Source organism: Mustela erminea, chromosome 1 (genome assembly GCF_009829155.1).
Source record: "Mustela erminea isolate mMusErm1 chromosome 1, mMusErm1.Pri, whole genome shotgun sequence".
Classification (NCBI taxonomy): Eukaryota; Metazoa; Chordata; class Mammalia; order Carnivora; family Mustelidae; genus Mustela; species Mustela erminea.
In genome coordinates this window covers 71,836,358-71,856,061 of record NC_045614.1, presented here as the reverse complement: position 1 = coordinate 71,856,061, position 19,704 = coordinate 71,836,358, and the positions used below count along the sequence as shown (strand labels likewise).

General features: G+C 40.6%; 2 protein-coding genes across 8 annotated transcripts in view; one reads left to right on the top strand and one right to left on the bottom strand.

The window, feature by feature from the left end:
* Positions 1 to 11,086, bottom strand: part of NKTR (natural killer cell triggering receptor) — a 57,513-nt gene extending 46,427 nt beyond the window's left edge. For 2 of the 5 annotated variants that reach the window (XM_032316278.1, XM_032316363.1), the window contains exons 1-2: positions 10,922 to 11,086; positions 10,658 to 10,738 (exon numbers count right to left, since the gene is read on the bottom strand). In XM_032316278.1, the coding sequence (XP_032172169.1) occupies positions 10,658 to 10,715 (58 nt within the window). In that variant the 5' untranslated portion in view covers positions 10,716 to 10,738; positions 10,922 to 11,086. The remainder of the gene's footprint in view (positions 1 to 10,657; positions 10,739 to 10,921) is intronic. The other 3 variants (XM_032316443.1, XM_032316510.1, XM_032316064.1) reach the window with 3 other exon arrangements.
* A 19-nt stretch (positions 11,087 to 11,105) lies between these two features.
* On the top strand, positions 11,106 to 17,730 carry LOC116575405 (Y-box-binding protein 1-like). 3 transcript variants are annotated; one of them, XM_032316791.1, is made up of 3 exons: positions 11,106 to 11,293; positions 16,924 to 17,130; positions 17,519 to 17,730. In XM_032316791.1, exons 1-3 carry the CDS (start codon positions 11,256 to 11,258, stop codon positions 17,613 to 17,615), a joined length of 342 nt encoding a protein of 113 aa, XP_032172682.1. In that variant the 5' UTR covers positions 11,106 to 11,255; the 3' UTR covers positions 17,616 to 17,730. The 3 variants fall into 3 exon arrangements, 1 of the variants encoding a protein (XP_032172682.1); XR_004279788.1 differs by lacking the exon at positions 17,519 to 17,730 and adding an exon at positions 12,939 to 13,062 and having other exon boundaries at positions 11,113 to 11,636; positions 16,924 to 17,009; XR_004279803.1 differs by lacking the exon at positions 17,519 to 17,730 and having other exon boundaries at positions 11,106 to 11,636; positions 16,924 to 17,005.
* Positions 17,731 to 19,704: the final 1,974 nt, after the last annotated feature.

Genomic DNA, 19,704 nt, shown 5'->3' with positions numbered 1-19,704 from the left:
GTCAAACTTCCACATCACTGTGGAAATCCTACAACTGATCGCACCTCACTCTGTCCCCTTTTCCCAGCACTCTCAGTAGCATAATCCTTCCGGTGTTTTTTCAGATTAGTTAGGACAGACACGAATAACTTAAGAAGAGCAGTGCTGCTCAATTGCCTTTGTTTCCTATATGACTAGCTCCCTACCTTGTTATCTGATTGTTACAACACAAACGGCAGTCGGCCTAATTAAAACCATGCTCCTTAATTAATCCATGCCATCATAATAAATTCCTGTTACAAAAATACAATCTGTAAGGTAGCTGGCTGCATTATTTTATTATTCTTCCCAACAACTTTACTACACAGGCACTACTACACTGGAGTCCTATTTAATTTCTGAGTATACAAAAAGGAAGAAATTTTCTTAATAGTGGAGACCACTGCATCCACTCTAGTCACAAGCTCAGGACCAGGGTGAGGTTGAGATAGCAGATGCCTTTCTCCTATCCCCTTAGTACATACCAGATCCCCACATGCCTCACTCTCAAAGCAGAAACTATCTTAAATATGATGACTCTGATGTCTAAAGGGAAATTCTGAATATAAGCAAATTTTGCTGTGCTACCTTTAGAGCCACATTAAGACAAAACTGATAGTATTTGCATTCTACAAAGAGTAGAATTCCTTTACATCAACATTTATGTAAGGTATTGTGGCTTGCCCGAAGTCACAAGTAGTACTCCATTTTCAATTGTTTCTTGGATCCATGTGAATTTTAACCAATGAAGTAGAAACATCAATTTCAGATATATATTTTCATCTATTATATATTTTATCTTTACCCATTTTTATCTATTTTGATGAATTGCCAGGTTTTTATAATATTGCTCTGAGGCCTACATTTAAAAAAAAAAAAAAAAAAATTCCAAAGCCAATCATTCCTCTTAAGAAATACCCTGGTTATCACTTTTGAAAACAAACTTCGGGGAACCTGGGTGGCTCAGTCTGTTAAATAACTGCCTTCGGCTCAGGTCGTGATCTCAGGTCCTGGCATCGAGCCCTGCCATGGGGCTCCTTGCTCATTGGGGAGTCTGCTTCTCCCTCTCCCTCTGCTTGTGCTCTGTCAAATAAATATATAAAATCTTCAAAAAAAAAAAAAAAAGAGGAATGGCACTGTATTCCTCTAAAATGTCATTGTCATAAAAGAAAAAAAAAATAGAAAAAAGGTATAAAAATGGAGAATAAAGTGACATGGCAGCTGAATGCAGTATCTGATTCTAGACTAGATTTTGTATTGGAAGAGAAAGAATACTATAATTTACTTCTTAGGCCCAATCACAAAAATGGAAGGAACACAGAGATGGTAGATTAAAGTATCACATCAATGCAAATTTATAAAGTTGATAATTACATTGCACTTATGCAACATCTCCATTCTAAACAAATATGCTAAATAAAATACATTGAAGTATTTATGAGTAAAGAGCCATGATGTAGGTAACTTAACCTCAGATGATTCAGAAAAAACTGCATGTGCAGAAAAAGTAAGCAAATGGAATAAAATGTAAAGAGGTGATTCTGTATAAAGGACAGATGGGTGACTTTTATTAATTTTATTTTTCAGCTTCTTATAAATGTGAAATAATAGCCAAAAGAAAAGTTCAAAACATCTGTAACTAAAGCCCAATGCTTGCATTCTGTGAAAGCATGTGTCTAGAACAGCAGTTCTCAAACTTTTTGCTTTTGGAACCTCTCTCTCTCTCTCTTTCTCTCTCTCTCTCTATATATATTTTTTAGATTTTATTTATTTGAGAGAGAATGCGAGAGAGCACAACCAGAGGGAGATGGAGAAGCATATTTCCCAATGAGCAGGGAACCTGATCTGGGGGCTTGATCTCAGGACCCTGAGATCTTGACCTAAGCCAAGGGCAGCCACTTAACCAACTGAACCACCCAAGTGCCCCACCCCTCTATATTCTTAACAATTACTGAGGACCTTAAAGATTTTTTGTATGGTTTGTATCTATTGATATTTACCATAATAGAAATTAAAATGGAGAAACTTTAATATTAATCAGTTTTCAATAAACTCATTATATGTTAACACAAATTTTTTTTTTAAGGTCTTATTTATTTAACTATCTGACAGACGGAGATCACAAGTAGGTAGAAAGGCAGGCAGAGAGAGAGGAGGAAGCAGGCTCCCCGCCAAGCAGAGAGCCCAATTCAGGGCTCGATCCCAGGACTCTGGAATCACGACCTGAGCAGAAGGCAGAGGCTTTAATCCACTGAGCCACCCAGGTATCCCAACACAAATATTTTAAATAATTTATATTTTCAAAAATGAACAAGAGGTTTTAATGTGTCGTCATTTTACATTTTTGCAAATCTCAGTTAAGTCTGGTGTAGAAGACTGGTTTTTTTGACTGCTCATCAATTATATCTGTTGCATCATCAGAGTGAACAAATGGGTGTCTGACACCCTAGGGCCTAATGAAAGCCATCTTGCAATTTGAAAACAAAAGGCCTGTATCATTTTACTACTATAATGTAGTATAACTGTAATTTACTTTGAAATACCTTACATAAATGTTGATGTAAAGGAATCATGAGAAAAAAAAATAAATGATGAGTTTTTAAATTAAACTTTAACCAGAAAGAAATACCCTCTAAAAGTGAGAATCAAAGGCCACACCTCAGAGATGGTTACTAAAAATACTTTTGCTATCTTTATCTCTGATCAACCTGGGGCTTTATTACTAGCAACATGCTCGTTAGAAATGGGTTTTTACTGGTAAACCAGTGATGTTCAGAATTAGTGATATACAGACAGAACAAAAATATCTGGAGCTATTCCATACCCTTACATTAACAGGACAAATGAATCTGGTGGGTCACCAACTGGAGCAGAACCTGAGGTTGGGTCTACCAAAAAATCCCGAGGCTAGCTTCATGTTCACAGTATTCTGGTACCTGACAAACATTTGCAGGACAATATTCAAGAGCAGGAAATCTTTCACGTAAGAAGTGCCGGGAGCACTGAAAGAAAACAGAACTGGGACACCATCAAACTTACAGAACTTTTTTTTTTTTCTTATGTGTGGGCATACTTGTTTGCTAATGTCTAGGTATGGTAAAATGTGACTTTTGGTGTACCCTCATAGCAAGGTTGTGATAAAGGCAACCTATGACCCTCACTTAACTTACTGATGACTCCCTGATATGTACTTAAAAACCCATAATGGCCACTCTTGACTAACCTGGATTAAATCAGTTTATTGGCAGATATCTAAGACCTGGTTCCTTGGACTCCAGTTTCTTAGTACAAGGATCTGAATGATAAGGCAAGGAAAACGCAAGCTTCTGAGGCACCAAAGAGGGAAAAACAGGATTACTATTTCATGCCCACCCTGGGAGGCTCTCACTAACCCTAGATAACATTTAACCAGAGAAGGTTAAGGTTAAGTCTGTCAGAAAAATGAAGCTGTCGATGTGAAATCACAATGAGGATATCATATATACACACACACACTTCCAAACTGGGTACCACATTTCATACAAAAAGTAATGCCTTCAGAAAACAAGAGTTTATTTGTAAAGACAATGAAAAATGACTGGCTAATTTCTGTCAGTTAACATTTTTAGAAATTTATAAGGAATTCCAGGTTTAATAAAAATGGAATAAATATACTTCACCCTTAGTTCTCTTAGTTCTCTTAGTTCTCACTGAAAGCAACTAAGAAACCTTGGACAGAAAGCATGGAACAATTATCAAGCACTGGAAAAAAAAAAAAATGGAAGCAGGCAGACTGGGGAAGTAACACAAAAAAAGTCCACCGAATTAGTAATGAATTTTGCTTTCCTACCTTATCTTGTGGCCGGGAATCAAAAGCAATCTGAACCCTGGAACTGCACTCTGGGTACAGAAGAGCTCTGAGGATAGTGACAGTGAATGGGGGACATCTCGTTTTCTTTCTGTTCTTTCCATTCTCTAGTTCTAGCTCCTAGGCAATTACACAGGGATGGTGTCAAGAACAGTGGTGACCGGAGAAGCACATAAAACTTCAAGGGAGGCAAAGAATCCTTCTGACTAGAGGAACTGTGCTCCCAAGAGCACAGAAAAATCCCTGCTGTTCTTTAACTCTCAATTCTCTTGCCACTTAGTCTCAGAGACAGACATATTTATAAAAAGCACATGGTAGAGTAAGGAAACTAAAATCCTGGCTTTCTGGCTGGATTACCAAAAAAGGGAGTCCCTAAGGGCCAGATATATTGGGGAAATCTCAAAGAAGAGGGAGCTCCCTCAAGAAAACAGTCCCATGGTGTTAGAACTCCAGGGCTCATCCATACATTATGCATGTGTGGGTATGACTCTTAACAGGAGAAGGTGGTTGCTGGCTAAACCTAACCAGGCTTACTGCCTGCTATATAATCCTCATCATCATCAAAAGTGAGGGCTCTCCACAGGATTTAAACTAGACCCAGGGTCATGTAAAGTAATACACAAAATGTCCGAGATACAATTCAACATTTATTGTCATTTAAAGAACTATGAAAATCTCATATTCCCTAAGGAAAGGGCAAAAACAGCAACTATATGATAATACCAATGCTAGAAATGGCTAGACAAAGCCTTTAAAGATTTTATTTATTTATTTGAGAGAGCGTGAGAGAGAGCACAAGAGCGGGATGAGGGGCAGAGGAAGCAGCAGACTCCCCGATGAGCAGGGAGCCCAATGTAGGACTCAATCCTGGGACTCCAGGATCATGACCTTAGCTGAAGGCAGCTGCTTAACTGAGCCACCCAAACACCCCTAGACAAAAACTTTAAAGCAGCTATTTCAACCACACTATGTTAAGTACAAATATTCTTAAAATGAATGGAAAAACAAAATCTCAAGCAAAACCACAACGAAATTAAAAAAATAAATAAATAAAATGGTCAAAAATTCACGAGATGGGCTCAACAATACAATGAAGATGACAGAGGAAAAAGTGAACTTAAGACCAATTAATAGAAATTACTCAATGTGCAAAACAGAGAGAAAAAAAGACAAAAATAAAAACTGAACAAAGCCTCAGTCTTCAAAAAATACATCAAAAGACTGAGTTGTGTCATCAAAGTCCTGGAAAGATAGGAAAAAGAGTGTTGGAGAGAAAACTATCTGGAGAAGCAGTAGCTGAAAATGTCTTGTATTTCGCAAGAGACAAAGATTCAAGATCAGAAACCCCATAGAGAATAAACCAAAGAAATTCACACCCACACACATCACAATAAAACTGCTGAAATCTAGAGACAAAGTAAAAATCTCAAAAGCAGTCACACCAGAACACATTACATATGGGGCAACAAAAATCTGCATAACTATAGATTTTCTTATCAGAAACCAAACTGACCAGAAGGAACATTTTTCAAGTGCTAAAAAAAAAAGGTAATCATCAACCCAAAATTCTGTAACTACTGAAAATATCTTTCAAGAATAAAGGCAAAGTTGGGGTGCCTAGGTGGCTCTATCAGTTAGGCATCTGATTCTTGATCTCAGGTGTTGATCTCAGGGTGGTGAGTTCAAGCCCCTTGCTGAGCTCCATGCTAGGCATGGAGCCTACTTTAAAAAAAAAAAAAAAAAGGAGAAGAGGGGTGCCTGGGTGGCTCAGTGGGTTAAAGCCTCCGCCTTCAGCTCAGGTCATGATCCCAGTGTCCTGGGATCCAGCCCCACATTGGGCTCTCTGCTCAGAATGGAGCCTGCTTCCTCCTCTCTCTTTCTCTGCCGGCTTCTCTGCCTACTTGTGATCTCTGTGATCTGTCTGTCAAATAAACAAATAAAATCTTTAAAAAAAAAAGAAGAAAGGCAAAGTAAAATTCTCAGGTGAAAAACCAAAACCAGAAAACCAATAAAGAGAACTTATTACCAAAGTTCTGCTCTGAAAGAAATGCTTTAAACAAATTCTTCAGGGGCGCCTGGGTGGCTCAGTGGGTTGGGCCGCTGCCTTCGGCTCGGGTCATGATCTCAGGGTCCTGGGATCGAGTCCCACATCGGGGGCTCTCTGCTCAGTGGGGAGCCTGCTTCCCTCTCTCTCTGCCTGCCTCTCTGTCTACTTGTGATCTCTCTCTCTCTGTCAAATAAATAAATAAATAAATAAATATTTAAACAAATTCTTCAGGTGAAAGGGGAATGATACCAGAGGGAACCTAAGACTTCAGAAATGAACAAAAAACAATCAGAAATATAAACACGTAAGTCAATAATGAGAGTATTTTTTCCTCCTCTTAAGCTAGTATGTGTGACGTTTGAAAGCAAAGGCTTTCAATGTTTGTAGATGTAATACATATGACCAATACAACATAAGGTTGTAAAGGGTTATTACATAGTGGGATGGTTTCAACATTTCACCTGAAGTGGTAAAATATTAATTCTAAGTACACCGTGAAAAGCCAAGGATATATATTATAATTTCTAAAGCAACCACTAAAAAAACCATATAAAGATCATCAAAAAATCAACAGAAAAATTTAAAAGAAATACTAAAAAATATTCAAATAACCCAGAACGCAAGAAAACAGAGGAAGCAAAAACAATTAAGACAAATCCAAACAAACAATAGTTGCACTAAGTGTAAAAGCCTAAGTATACTGATTAAAAGATTATGAGAATGGGTTAAAAAAGCAAGACCCATCTATTTACCATGTGTAAAAAACCCACTTTATTTATTCAAGGTTTTTTTTGGGGAAGGGGTGGCAGGAAGCAGAGTAAGGGAGAGGGAGAATCCCAAGCAGGCTCGACACCCAATGCAGGGCCCCACTAGCTCATGACCTGAGCTGAATTCAAGAGTTGGAGACTCAACCGACTGAGCCACACAGGTGCACCAGATTTTATTTTCAAGTATCTCTACATCCAACATGGAGCTTGAACTCACAATCCCAAGATCAAGAGCCTCATGCTCCACCAAATGAGCCAGCAAGGTACCCCAAGAAACACTTTATATATAAGTTAAAAGTAGAAGGATAGAAAATGACACACCAGATAACCACTAACAAAAAAATGAAGTAGCAGTACTCATACCAGACAAAGCAGGTTTCCAAGCAAGAAAAATTACCAGGAATAACAAGGGTCATTACATAACAATAAAAGGGTCAATTCCTTAGGAAGACATAACAATCCTAAATGGATATGCATCCACCTAACAAGAGAGCCTCAAACAAAATGAAGCAAAAACTAACAGAACTGAAAGAAGAAATTAAATCCACAATTATCGACGGAGACTTCGATATTCCTCTCTCAGTAAACAATAGAACAAGAAGACAAAAAATTCAGCCAGGATATGGAAGAACTGAACACCATTAGCCAACTGACTCAAGCAGAATATATATTCTTTTAAAGTGCACATGGGAAATACACTAAAACAGAACACATCAAAACTTTAATAAATTTAGAAGAACCGAGATCATATAAAGTATGCTCTCCAACCATAATGGAACTAAAGTAGATATCATTAACACAAAAACTGCAAAATAGCCAAGTACTTTGAAATTAAAACACTTCTCAATAATTCTTGAGCCAAAGACTAAGCCTCAAGGGAAAAAAGAAAATATTCTGAGCTGAAAGAAAATGAACAATATGTCAAAATTTGTGAGGTCCTGCATATAAAGGAAATTTATAGCATTAAATCCTTATACTGGAAAAGGGTCTCGAGTCAACAATACAAATCTGCACTTAAAGAAACTAGAAAAAGAGCAAAGTAACCCAAAGCAAGCAACAGAAAAGATATGAAAAGCAGAAATCATTAAAACTGGAAGAAAATAGGGGAAAAAGATGAACAAAACCAAAATTTAGTTTTCTGAAATGATGATAAGTATGACAGTGATAAACTTCTAGCCAGAGACCAAGGAAAAAAGACAAAGGGCACAGATTATCAATATTAGGAACGAAAGAAGAGCTATCACTACAAATCCCACAGATAAACTCACTCAAGAAGAAATAAGATGAGCAGTTCTGCAACTACTGAAGAAATTAAAATCTTAATTAAAAACCTTCTGAAAAAAAATCCTAAACTATAGTCCTGGAATTATTTCAAAGAGGAACCAACTTATTTTATTGGATTCACAGAGAAAAACTCTCTATACAGACACCTTCCTCTTCTAATACATACTTAAAACTCATTTTGTAATTCAAAAGTCTTGATAACTTCCTATAAAACATACAAATTTCCCTGGATAGTAACGGAAAACAATACATACTGTGCTGCATTCAACTCAATTTCTATCAGAACTTTTTAAGATTTTACTTATTTGAGGGGCGCCTGGGTGGCTCAGTCGTTAAGCGTCTGCCTTCAGCTCAGGTCATCCTGGATGAGCCCCGCATTGGGCTCCATACTCAGCAGGAACTCTACTTCTCTCTTCCACTCCCTCTGCTTAAGTTCCCTCTCTCGACATCATTCTGTCAAATTAATAAATAAAATCTTAAAGAAAAAAAAAAGATTTTACTTATTTGAGAGAGAATGAGAAAGATGGAGAAGGGGAGGATCAGCGAGAGAAGCGGACTCCCTGCTGAGCAGGGATTTCCCCCCTCCCCACTCCCAGGACTCCAGGATCAGGACCTGAGCTGAGCCACCCAGGAACCCCTTATCAGTACTTCTTAATCTCTCATTAATGTGGTCATTAAGGTCACTCCTAAAGGATCTTTGATACTACTTTGTATTTACAGCAAGTAAAGTATTAACAACACAAGAAGTGAAGAGTATCACTTGGCTAAGTACTCAATGACTACTTACTAATGGTTAAATCCTACAAAGCAGGGTACCTCAGCGTAATGGTTAAATCCTACAAAGCAGTACCACAGCTGAAATGATCCTTAAAAAGTTGTGTAAAAATCAAGTACCTACTATTTAGGTAATACACTGAAAAGTGCTTGAAGTATTATATAGGAGACTGAACCATATGAAATTGCCAATTATCAACTGGTTTAACGCAGAACAGTATAAGCACGAAATTCGTTCTACATTTAACAAATGTATCCTGGAGATTTTTCATAACAAAGGTTATTTGCAAATCTAGGATATGCATACTTTTCACAAGTCTATTTTTAATTTTTTTTGACAGTGGGAAATAGCTTTTTGATTTTACTATGTTCAATTTGCTATTTTTAATTCTTAAAAAAAGTAAGCCCTGTTATCTGAAGCACGGACTCACTATATGGTAAGGATTATGATCAAGGCTCAAAATATTAAACAGAGAATGCAACCATATTTCTAAGATCACAACATTCCTTTGCTCAAAATCCTTCCATATCTTATCTCACAGGGTCAAAAGTCCTTACTGTGGTCTATAGCCATTTCCTCCTCCTCTCATCCCTCCTCTACTCCACCCTGGGCTTCTGGCAGTTCTTCAAACACCAAAGCACACTCCCTCCTCCTCAGTGCCTTTGTACTAACTTCCTTGGCCAGAAATGCTGCTCAAAGACATCCAGGAAGGCGTACCCCCTCCTCTGCTTCAGATGTTTGCCAGCCATCTCAAAATAGCCTTTTCTGACCAACATATTAAAACAGTACCCCCCTGGGGCGCCTGGGTGGCTCAGTGGGTTGGGCCGCTGCCTTCAGCTCAGGTCATGATCTCTGAGTCCTGGGATCGAGTGCATCGGGCTCTCTGCTCAGCGGGGAGCCTGCTTTCCCCTCTTTCTCTGCCTGCCTCTCTGCCTACTTGTGATCTTTCTGTCAAATAGGTGAATGAAATCTTTAAATGAAGAAAAATAAATAAATAAATAAAACAGTACCCCTACTACAAGCCACTGTATTTTTTCCCCCTTGTTTATGGTCTGTCTTCTCCCAGCAGAATACAAACTACAAGGAATAGAGTCCTTTGTTTTATTCATTGCTATATCCCAGAGTCTTGGACAGTAGCAGGCTCTCAAGAATTGCTGGACAAGATGCTGCACAAAGACTGCATATTTATTTCCAACTAAAACTTATGTCACAGATACAAAAAAAAAAGGTTAAGAAAACAGTTCGGAACCCGGCAGGCTCTGCTATTTAAAATAAAACAACTACCATTTAGAAGAAAACATTTTATTTTAAGTAATATATATTAAGGAACGGCTGGATTCCTTGAAAGACGAAGTATTAATGCTAAATGCATGCGTGCTGCAAGTCTGTTTGTACAGAACACTTCGCTTTATCACATAAGACTTTCACTAAGTCATCTGCCCATGAACCAAGAAATTCTGGCTAAAGATACTTAAGGAAAAATAAAGGTGGGAGTTAACCTACTGATATACAAGAATTAGGAAATACAGAATATACGAATCCAAACCTCAGAGCAGAGAAAAATACCAGAAATAGGAATTGGAGTGATTGTCCCCTTAGAGACACTGAGACAGAAAACTCCGAGACAGATTGCACCCTTTCCCTTTGGCGCCAGGAATGGTACGAACATTCAGTCCAGGGGTGCAAGGCGTGACTGTCCCGGCAAGGGGCTTCGGAGGGCGAGACCCGGACCCTGAGTGGGATGGGAGTGGCGGATTCCGGCCGCTCTCCTCTCCCAATGATTTTCGCTCAGGAGCAAAGGTAGTGCTGACTGCGCCTACCCGCTCCCAAAAAGGGTTGGGGGAGGGTTGATGAGAGTAGACCCCTCCCCTTCCCCAAGGATGGTCCAGGCCCCCGCAGGAGCCCAGCCTCCCGCTCACCCGGCTCCCGGTTGATCTCGATGTCGAAGTGGCACTGCGGCCGGTCCTGCGCCCCCATCGCGACCGAGGCGGCGGCAAGAGCTACGAGAAAGGGGGAGGAAAGCGATCAGGGCGGGAGCTAGGGCGGGGGCTGGGGCGGAGCCCGCGCCACGATCGCCTCGCGCCGGCCTGTCGCGATACCACGGGAGGCCGAGCCGGGGTTCCCTCCAGCCCCGGGCCTCCCGACTCCCAAAGAGCGCGCACACATGCGGGCGAGCTCTTCACCTGGTTGGCCTCCAGCCTGAGCAGCTCTCCGTGAGCGGAGGGGAAAGCGCTGCCACCGCAGCGGCCGGAACCCAACGCCACTAACGGACCACCACCCCCTCCCCCGGGCCGGCCTCCCCGTGCCACGCTAAACCCCGCGAGAGTCGGGACAAATACCGCGAGAGCACAGCCTCGAAGTGGGTGTTTAACCGAAGAGTGCGCGCGCAGGTGGGCGTGTCTGGGAGCTCTCGAGGAGCTTCTAGCCCGGCGCTCCTATACCTGAGCTAGTCTTCTTTTGCCCCGCCCCTTTCCTCGCGTTAGAGTCAGTCGCCCAATCTCGGCGCCCTGACCACGCATGCGCTCTCTGATGCCTCTGATCCTCCCTCAAGATCTGTCAGTGTTCGTGCGTTTTCCGGTACCGCGATGCTTCCGTGTTGTCTACACCTGCGAGCAAGCCGTGAGAAAGGAAGTCGAGGTTCAGTGAACGGACGGATCGTTTGGCCTGTTTTTGTTTTCTCAAGGCTTAGTTATGACACTCTCTTCCTCTTAGACTGTTTGACTTCAGAGGCCTTAGGTGTGCGTCCGTCTTCTCTCTGGCGTCAGCATCGCAGGGGCGGTCTTTGTTCAAGCCCATTCATCTTTTGTGAAGTCAGTTCAAGACCTTTGCCCTTGTTGTATTCGTGTTGGTCTTACCATTGAATGCGGGAGTTCAGAGTACAAATGTTTTGTTAAACAAGTGATATGTGTATGTTCTAAATACAAATCTTCTGTTATATAGAATTCCGAGTATTTTCTCCTGAGCTGGGTCGTTTCATTATTTTGGTGGTGATTTGTGCAAAGCAGTTAATTTTAGTAAAGTTGCTTGATCAGTTTTTCGTGTGGTTTGCTTTTTCTATGCTAAGAAATCTCTGCTTACTCCAAACCCCTGGAAATTTTTCTCTTGTGTTTTCCTCTAAAACTTTTACGTGTAAGTCTAGAATATATTGGAATCTTTCATCGTGGTGTCAGGTAGAGGTTGCGGTTCGTTTTTTTGTTTGTTTGTTTGTTTGTTTTGGTTCCCAGTATGAAAACAGAGGAGTTCCACCACCATTTGTTTAAAAAAAAAAAAAAAAAAAAAAAAAAGAAACAAGGAAAAAAAAAAGAACCCTGCCTTTTGTTGAATTACCTTCGCTTTGCGTGTTGCTGTTTCTGGACTCAGAAACTCATAACTGTTCTATGTATCTTTATGTTAGGGCCAAACTGTTTTGTTTTTGTTTTAAGTTATTTTCTTAAAACTGTAAAATACACACTAGCAAAATTATCATTTAACTCTTTTTAAGTGTAGGGTTCAGAGTCAGTACATTCACATTGTTGTGCAATTAACACCACCATCTAGCCACAGAACTTTTTTCACTTTGGAAAACTGAAACTCTGTATCCATTAAACAATAACTGCATTCTCTCTACCCAGCTTCAGACAACCACTCTTCTTTTTTTTTTTTTTTTAATTTATTACGGTAAGAACACTTTATGAGATCTACCCTCTTAACAGATTTTAAGATTTTATTTCTTTATTTGACAGTGCTTGAGTGAGTAGGAGGAAGAGCAGAGGGAGAGGGACAAGCAGACTCCTCACTGACTGGGAGCCTGGGCTCACAGCTGGATCCCAACCCACAGAGCCACCCAACTTCCCCCACCTTAACAGATTTTCAAGTGTACAACATGGTATTTTTATCAATAACCCAATGCTCCAAAGCAGATTTCTAGAATTCATCTTGCATAGGAGAAATTTTATAACCTTTCATAGGAACTACTTTCCCTCTCTTCCCATCCCCTGGCAACCACTCTTTTACTCTTTGCTTCTAACTTGCCTGTTTTAGTTACCACATATTAAATGGAATCGTATAATATGTGTCCTTTGGTGTCTAACTTGTTTCACTTAGCATAATATTCCCAAGTTTCATCGATGTTCTCACATATTGGAGGATTTCCTTTTTTTAAGGCTACACAATACCCCGTTGTATGAATATACCATAATTTCTTTATCCATTCATCAGCAGATGTAGACTTGGGTTGCTTCCATCATTTGGCTATTGTGAACAATGCTCCTGTGAAGATGAGTGTGTAAATATCTCTGAGATCCTGCTTTCAATTCCTTTGGGCATATACCCAGAAGTAGAATTGGTAGGTCATAAGCTGTTTTAATTTTTTTTTTCTTTTTTTTTTTAGGGCACCTGGGTGGCTCAGTCGGTTAAGTATGTGCCTTCAGCTCAGGTCATGATCCCAGAATCCCGAGATTGAGCCCAGCATCAGGCTCCCTGCTCAGTGGAGAGCCTGCTTCTCCCTCTCCCTCTGTCTCCTGCTCTGCCTACTTGTGCTCTCTATCTCTCTGTCAAATAAATAAAATCTTTTAAAAAAAAACCTTTTTTTTTAAAAGATTTTATTTATTTATTTGAGAGAGTGAGAGGGAGAGATAGCAGAGGGGCAGAAGGAGAGAGAGTTGGAGAAGTGGACTCCCCTGCTGAGCCAAAGGCAGACACTTAAGGACTGAGCCACCAAGGCCTCCCAAGCTAATTCTGTTTTTTTTATAGGGAACTGCCATTCTGTTTTCCATAGTGACTGAACTATTTTACATTTCCATCTGCATTGCACAAGGATTTCAATTTCTCAACATCTTCACCAACACTTGTTATTTTCTGTTGGTTTTTTTTTTTTTAATAATTGCCATCCCAAAGAGTGAAGTGGCACACTGTTTTGATTACTGTAGCTTTATAGTAATTTTAAAAATCAAGATCACTTAGGTAGTTTCTAATCTGTTTTTGCATCTGTGCCACCTTGTAAAGTGCAGAGACTTTCTGCACCATCATGAAAGTGCTATCCTTGTCAGAGGTTGCCAGTTCTACCTCTCTGTCTACAGTATCCGAGCAACAGTCTCCTGGGTTTCACCTTTGTAACCTAGGCTGAATTGAGAAGCTTGTGGTCCTGGGTCTGATTTTGCTTACACTGTTACAGCTAACGATAGGTTTGGAAAAGATGAAATGTACATACCTAATCAGAGATGAAATGGGTTGGTAAAGCTAACTTCCATACAGACTTGTGAAAGGAAGAGAACGGGAGCATTGCCCAGGGAAGTGATTTGTAATTACTGTGCTTTGGGCATCTGGCGTCAATGTAAATTGGCTTTAGAGCTCTGGAATGAAATGCTTAATTTGGGGAGTATTTAAAATATTTTAAATCTCCTGAAAATCATTTTTATCTTGACACTCCACTGAAGTTTCTTTCCTGCCACTGATTATATGATGTAGGGCAAATCACTTTGATCCTGGAGTTCAATTTCTTCATCTGTAAAATAAGCAGGATGAAATACTTTCTAAGTTCCCTCCTTGCTCAAATTTCTTTTATTCTGTCCTGTGAGTTGAAATTATATTTCAGATGATTTGAGGATAAGGTATGCTATTTGGTCTGTGGTTAAGGTGAAGAAGAAACTACTGGGACAAGGCAGGCCTAGGGCTAGCATCCACCAAAAGGACTCAATACCCCCTCCCTCATCATCAAGACTAGTAGAAAAATAATATCCAAGCAGTTTACAAACTCAGGCTTAATTTGGAGAACGCTTTGTAGGAGGAATTTTCAGGTAATGATTCTGGGTGTTAAGCCTTTTAGAATGGGATTACACCAGCAATTGGCACTTCAATGGATAGAGCTCTAGCAAAACTAATCAGGAGTACTAGTGGGGAAATTTGGATGAAACATAATTTTCTAGAAAATAGAAATTACCAAAGTTGACTCAAAGAAATAGAAGGCCTAAATAAACTAGCAACCTTTGAAGAAATTGAATTAGTAAACCCTACTCCTTCCAAACAACTGTGAAGGACATTTTGATATAACCAAATAGGAAATTTGATAATGATCTAGATATTAAGTGAAATCCAAGAAATATACTTAATTTTGTTAGGTACCTAATAATGAAGATAAAGATAATGAAATTTTGGTTATGCAGGAAAATGTTCTTAGTTTTTTTATATAATGAGTGAAACAAATGTGGCAAAATCTTGACAATTATTGTGTCTAGGTGAGAGGTATATGGGGATTTTTCAGATATGTTCTCTACTCTTATATTTCTTTGGAATTATTCATAATAAAATCAGTAAGAATAAACAGTCTTCCTTTCCAAAAACACAGGTTCCACATTGTTTCATGGGCACATTTTACCAGACCCATAAGTATCAATAATCTTTTCTTATTTAAAATATTTTAGAAAACAGAAAAAGACAGATTCCTAACTTTCTTGTGATACGGATACCAAACAAAGATAGGACAAGAAAGTTATAGACCAATCTCATTATAAACATGGATTTAAAAATCCAAACAAAATATTAGAAAATGGAGTTTAGCAACATTTAAACCCAAAATGTTCATGACCTAGGTTGGCTTTAAATCAGGAATACAAAGATGGTTCAACATCAGATAATCTATTCCTATAATTCACCATATTAACAGATTAAAGAAAAGACATATGATTATCTCAGTTGTCCCACAGTTTAGCCTCAAGCAGGGATCTCTACCAAATTGACTGTTACATTTTATGTCCTTAAGGTTAGAACAAAAAGGTAAAACAAAAGGAGAGAAAAGGAATCCAATGAGAAGATACATATGTAATTTTGTCTTATTTGCTTACACCATTATAAAAGGATATCCTGTATCTTAAATGGTAAATTGTGCAGAAAAGAATAGGTCCAAGACTGCTATCTTTGGAAAAACCTGCTTAAAAGGTTGCTCTCTGGATGGAATCCGGGAATCTGTATGGTAGTCATTTTCCTACACTTATAGAAAACTTGAGGTAAGTGATTAGAGTGCTTCGCTCTGCCTAGACTATTTGAGCAAACAATATGGTTTATGCTAAACACCTGCTTTCCTTCTGGGAATCTGGAAATTTTGTGTGTAGGTAGAGGATGTGTACATATGTGACCATCCTCCAGTAAAAACTTTGGGCACTGAGTCTCTAATGAACTTCCCTGGTAGACATTTCTCATGTGTTGTTATAATTCATCCCTAGAGGAATTAAGCTCATCCTGTGTGATTCCATTGGGAAGGGGAAGCATGAACCTGTTTTCCTCTGGGCTTTACCCCATATGCCTTTTCTCCTTGGCAGTTTGCTTTATGTTCTTTTGGTATAATAAATCATAGCTGTGAGTACAATTAACATGCTGAATCTTATGAGTCCTCCTAGCCAGTCATCAAACCTGAGGTAATCTTAGGACCTATAACACAGCAACAAATATTACCAGAATTTGATAAAAATCTGTATTGAAAATTTGACAACATTTTTCTTAAATGCTAGATTTCTTTTTTTGTGGAAAACAAGAAGTAGACCGTTTCATTTTGCAGAAAATGTGTATTTTGACAGAATAAGTCTCGTGCTATTAGTCAAGAGCAGATGGGCTTTCTCCATGAGGGTCAGGAGACAAGGCCATAGCGGCTCCAAGCACACATCCTTATACCTGGGGAAGTCTGAGGGGAAAGCACATATCCTGCCAGCACCAGTGAGAAAAATCCCAGCGAGAGATTTGATTGACGTGATGGGGTTCATATCAGTCTTGACCACCATAATAGTGGGTAGATCCCAAGGCTGATCAGCTTGGGGTGGGGCTAATAACCAGGAGAAGGATGAGGGTATGGCAGCACAGAGATGACCCTTTGGGCAGTGACTGACAACTACTAAATCTAAGAAGTCGAGTTCGATCGGGAGCGGAGAGCAGACCCCACAGAGCTCTAAGTAACCCTACTGCCACCACCGGCCTAGTAACCATCACACCCCAAGCAAGAGCTGCAGCCAGCCACAGCCACCATCCCCACCACCATGAGCAGCAGGGTGGAGACAGCCGCCGCCGCCCACCCACCCCAGCACTGCCTGAACCAAGCCCCACACCACGGGTGGCCTCCCATCCGCGGCACCTGCTGTCGGGGACAGGAAGGTCGTTGCAGCGAAGGTTTTGGGAACAGTAAAATGATTCAGTGTAAGAAACGGATAGGTTTCGTCAACAGGAATGACACCCAGGAAGATGTATTTGTACACCAGATTGCCATAAAGAAGAATAACTCCGGGAAGCACCTATGCGAGGAAGATGGAGAGAGTGTAGAGTTTGATGTTGTTGAAGGAGAAAAGGGTGTGGAGGCAGCAGCTGTGACAAGCCCTGGTGGAGTTCCTACGCAAGGCAGTAAACATGCAGCAGACCTGAACCATCACAGACGGTATGCATGTCCCAGGGGTCCTCCACGCAATTCCCAGCAATTACCAGAATAGTGAGAATTCGGAAAAGAGGGAGGATCTGAAAGTGCTCGCAAAGGCCAGGCCCAACAGCGCTGGCTCTACGGGAGACCCTAAGGGCTTCGACCACTGCATTCCAGCAGTTCTGTGCAGGGAGAAGTGGTGGAAGGTGCTGACAACCAGCATGAAGGAGAACAAGGTAGACCAGCCAGGCAATATGTATCGGGGTTATAGACCACAATTCCGCAGCAGGCCTCCTCACTAAAGACAGCCTAGAAAGGATGGCAATGAGGAAGATAAGGAAAACCAAGGAAATGAGACCCAAGGTCAGCAACCACCTCCACGCTCCCATCACCACAACTTCAATTACAGAGGCAGATGTCCACATAACCCTAAACCAGAAGATGGCAAAGACACAGGAGCAGCCAATCCACCAGCTGAGAATTCGTCAGCTCCCAAGGCTGAGTAAACGCTGGCTTACCATTTCTACCATCATCCAGTTTAGTCACCCAACACGAAGAAATGAAGATGAAATTCCAGCAATAAGAAATGAACAGAAGAGGGACACCTGAGTGGCTCAGTTGGTTAAGTGACTGCCTTCAGCTCAGGTCATGATCCCAGCCTCCTGGGATCGAGTCTCACATCAGGCTCCTTGCTCGGCAGGGAGCCTGCTTCTCCCTCTGCCTCTGCCTACTACTCTGTCTGCTTGTGCTCGCTCTCACTCCTCTCTCTCTCTGACAAATAAATAAATAAAATTAAAAAAAAAAAAAAGAAGAAATGAACAGAAGATTGGAGCTGAAGACCTTAAATGCTTGCTTTTTGCCTGTTGGCCAGATAAGAAGAACTATATGTGGCATGGGGTTTTTATTATTTTAACCTAAAGATGTTTCTTTTTGGTAATGACAGACGTGTTTTGTTTTTAAAAAGCCTGATTTTTGTCAATACAGCTTTGAAGGTTTTTATATTGTTTCATATCTGGGCAAGTTGAGATTTTTAAGAACCTCATTTTTAATGTGCAATCAAAGTTTACAACTTGATTTTTTTAAAAAAAAGTCAACAAACAGCAAGCACCCATTAATAAAGGCCTTAAATAATTAAAAAAAAAAAAAAAGAAAGAAAAGAAACAAGGAGTTACCTTAAATGTGGATAATGCACCCATCTTTTGGCCTTTTAGGCAAGTGACTTTTCCCCCCACTAACTTGCTTTAAAGCATGACTGTGGGGTGCCTGGGTGGCTCAGTGGGTTGAGCCTCTGCCTTCGGCTCAGGTCATGATCTCAGGGTCCTGGCATTGGCCTCTCTGCTTGGTGGGGAGCCTGCTTCCTCCTCTCTCTCTCTCTCTGCCTGCCTTTCTGCCTACTTGTGATCTCCCTCTGTCAAATAAATAAATAAAAATCTTTTTTACAAAAAGGCATGACTGTGTTTTCACAAATGTCTAAGGCTTCATCCTTGTTAGTGGGGAGCTTGGATGCCATCAAATTCATATGAAAAACTTACTACAATAAGCATTTCTTGTCAGACAGGTTCCTTACTCTGTGTTGATCATCTTTTTCTCTCATTTCAAACTCTAAATTGTCCTTGGCTCTGATGTCTTTTCTAGACACCCGTTTTTGCAAGTAGATTGGGTTTTGGTAAAAATTTTTCATCTGCTGTGGGGCTACATTTGCTCAGCCAGTCCATCTGGGTCTATCCACCTAGGATATGGCATTAAACAACTGGTATCTTGGTTATTTCTCTCAGAAGAAGACTCTCAGACAATGGTTTGAGTGCAGGTTGCTTATTTGAGACACGGCCCTAAGAAACGCGCATCTGGAGGGTGGAGAAGTGAACAAGGAAGATAGGCAGTAAAATGTGTGCTATTAAGCCAGCTACCATAGTGATGATTAGACCTTAACCCTGATGGGGGAACTCTGGCAACCAGTACAGAAGAAGAAACATTTTGGAATTGTCCCTATGGATGGGTGAGGTTGCTGGGATGTTAATACTCCCATCTACTGAGTCATTAGTTGAGAGCTGTTCCCAGCATTGTAATCCCCAGGTTCTTCTGATCTGCTATGCCTGAGCAAGGCAGACTTCCAGTTTTAGAAAAAAGTCCTCAGGATGGAGATATGGATATGAACTGTTGGGAGTCAGATGCAGCACAATTAAAGGAATAAACTTTAAGGAATGAGTGTGGAATGCTGAAAACAGCAACTGGCAATTTTTTGTTTGCAGACAAAAGAGTGCTCAGTTTATGCTTTTCAGCATAGACTTTTCCAACTATATATAAGAAGCACTTGAAAGGGGCGCCTGGGTGGCTCAGTGGGTTAAAGCCTTTGCCTTCAGCTCCGTTCATGATCCCAGGGTCCTGGGATTGAGCCCCGCATCAGGTGCCCTGCTCAGCGGGGAGCCTGCTCCCCGCCCCCCACCCTGCCTGCCTCTCTGCCTACTTGTGATCTTGTCAAATAAATAAATGAAATCTTGGGACGCCTGGGTGGCTCAGTTGGTTAAGCGGCTGCCTTCGGCTCAGGTCATGATCCCAGCGTCCTGGGATCGAGTCCCACATCAGGCTCCTTGCTCG

Coding starts and splice junctions, on each gene's coding strand:
- LOC116575405 (XM_032316791.1), top strand. CDS start 11,256: ATGCGCTCTCTGATGCCTCTGATCCTCCCTCAAGATCT. Junction 11,294..16,923: donor CTGATCCTCCCTCAAGATCT/GTCAGTGTTCGT, acceptor TTTCGTCAACAG/GAATGACACCCAGGAAGATG. Junction 17,131..17,518: donor GACCTGAACCATCACAGACG/GTATGCATGTCC, acceptor CTTCAATTACAG/AGGCAGATGTCCACATAACC.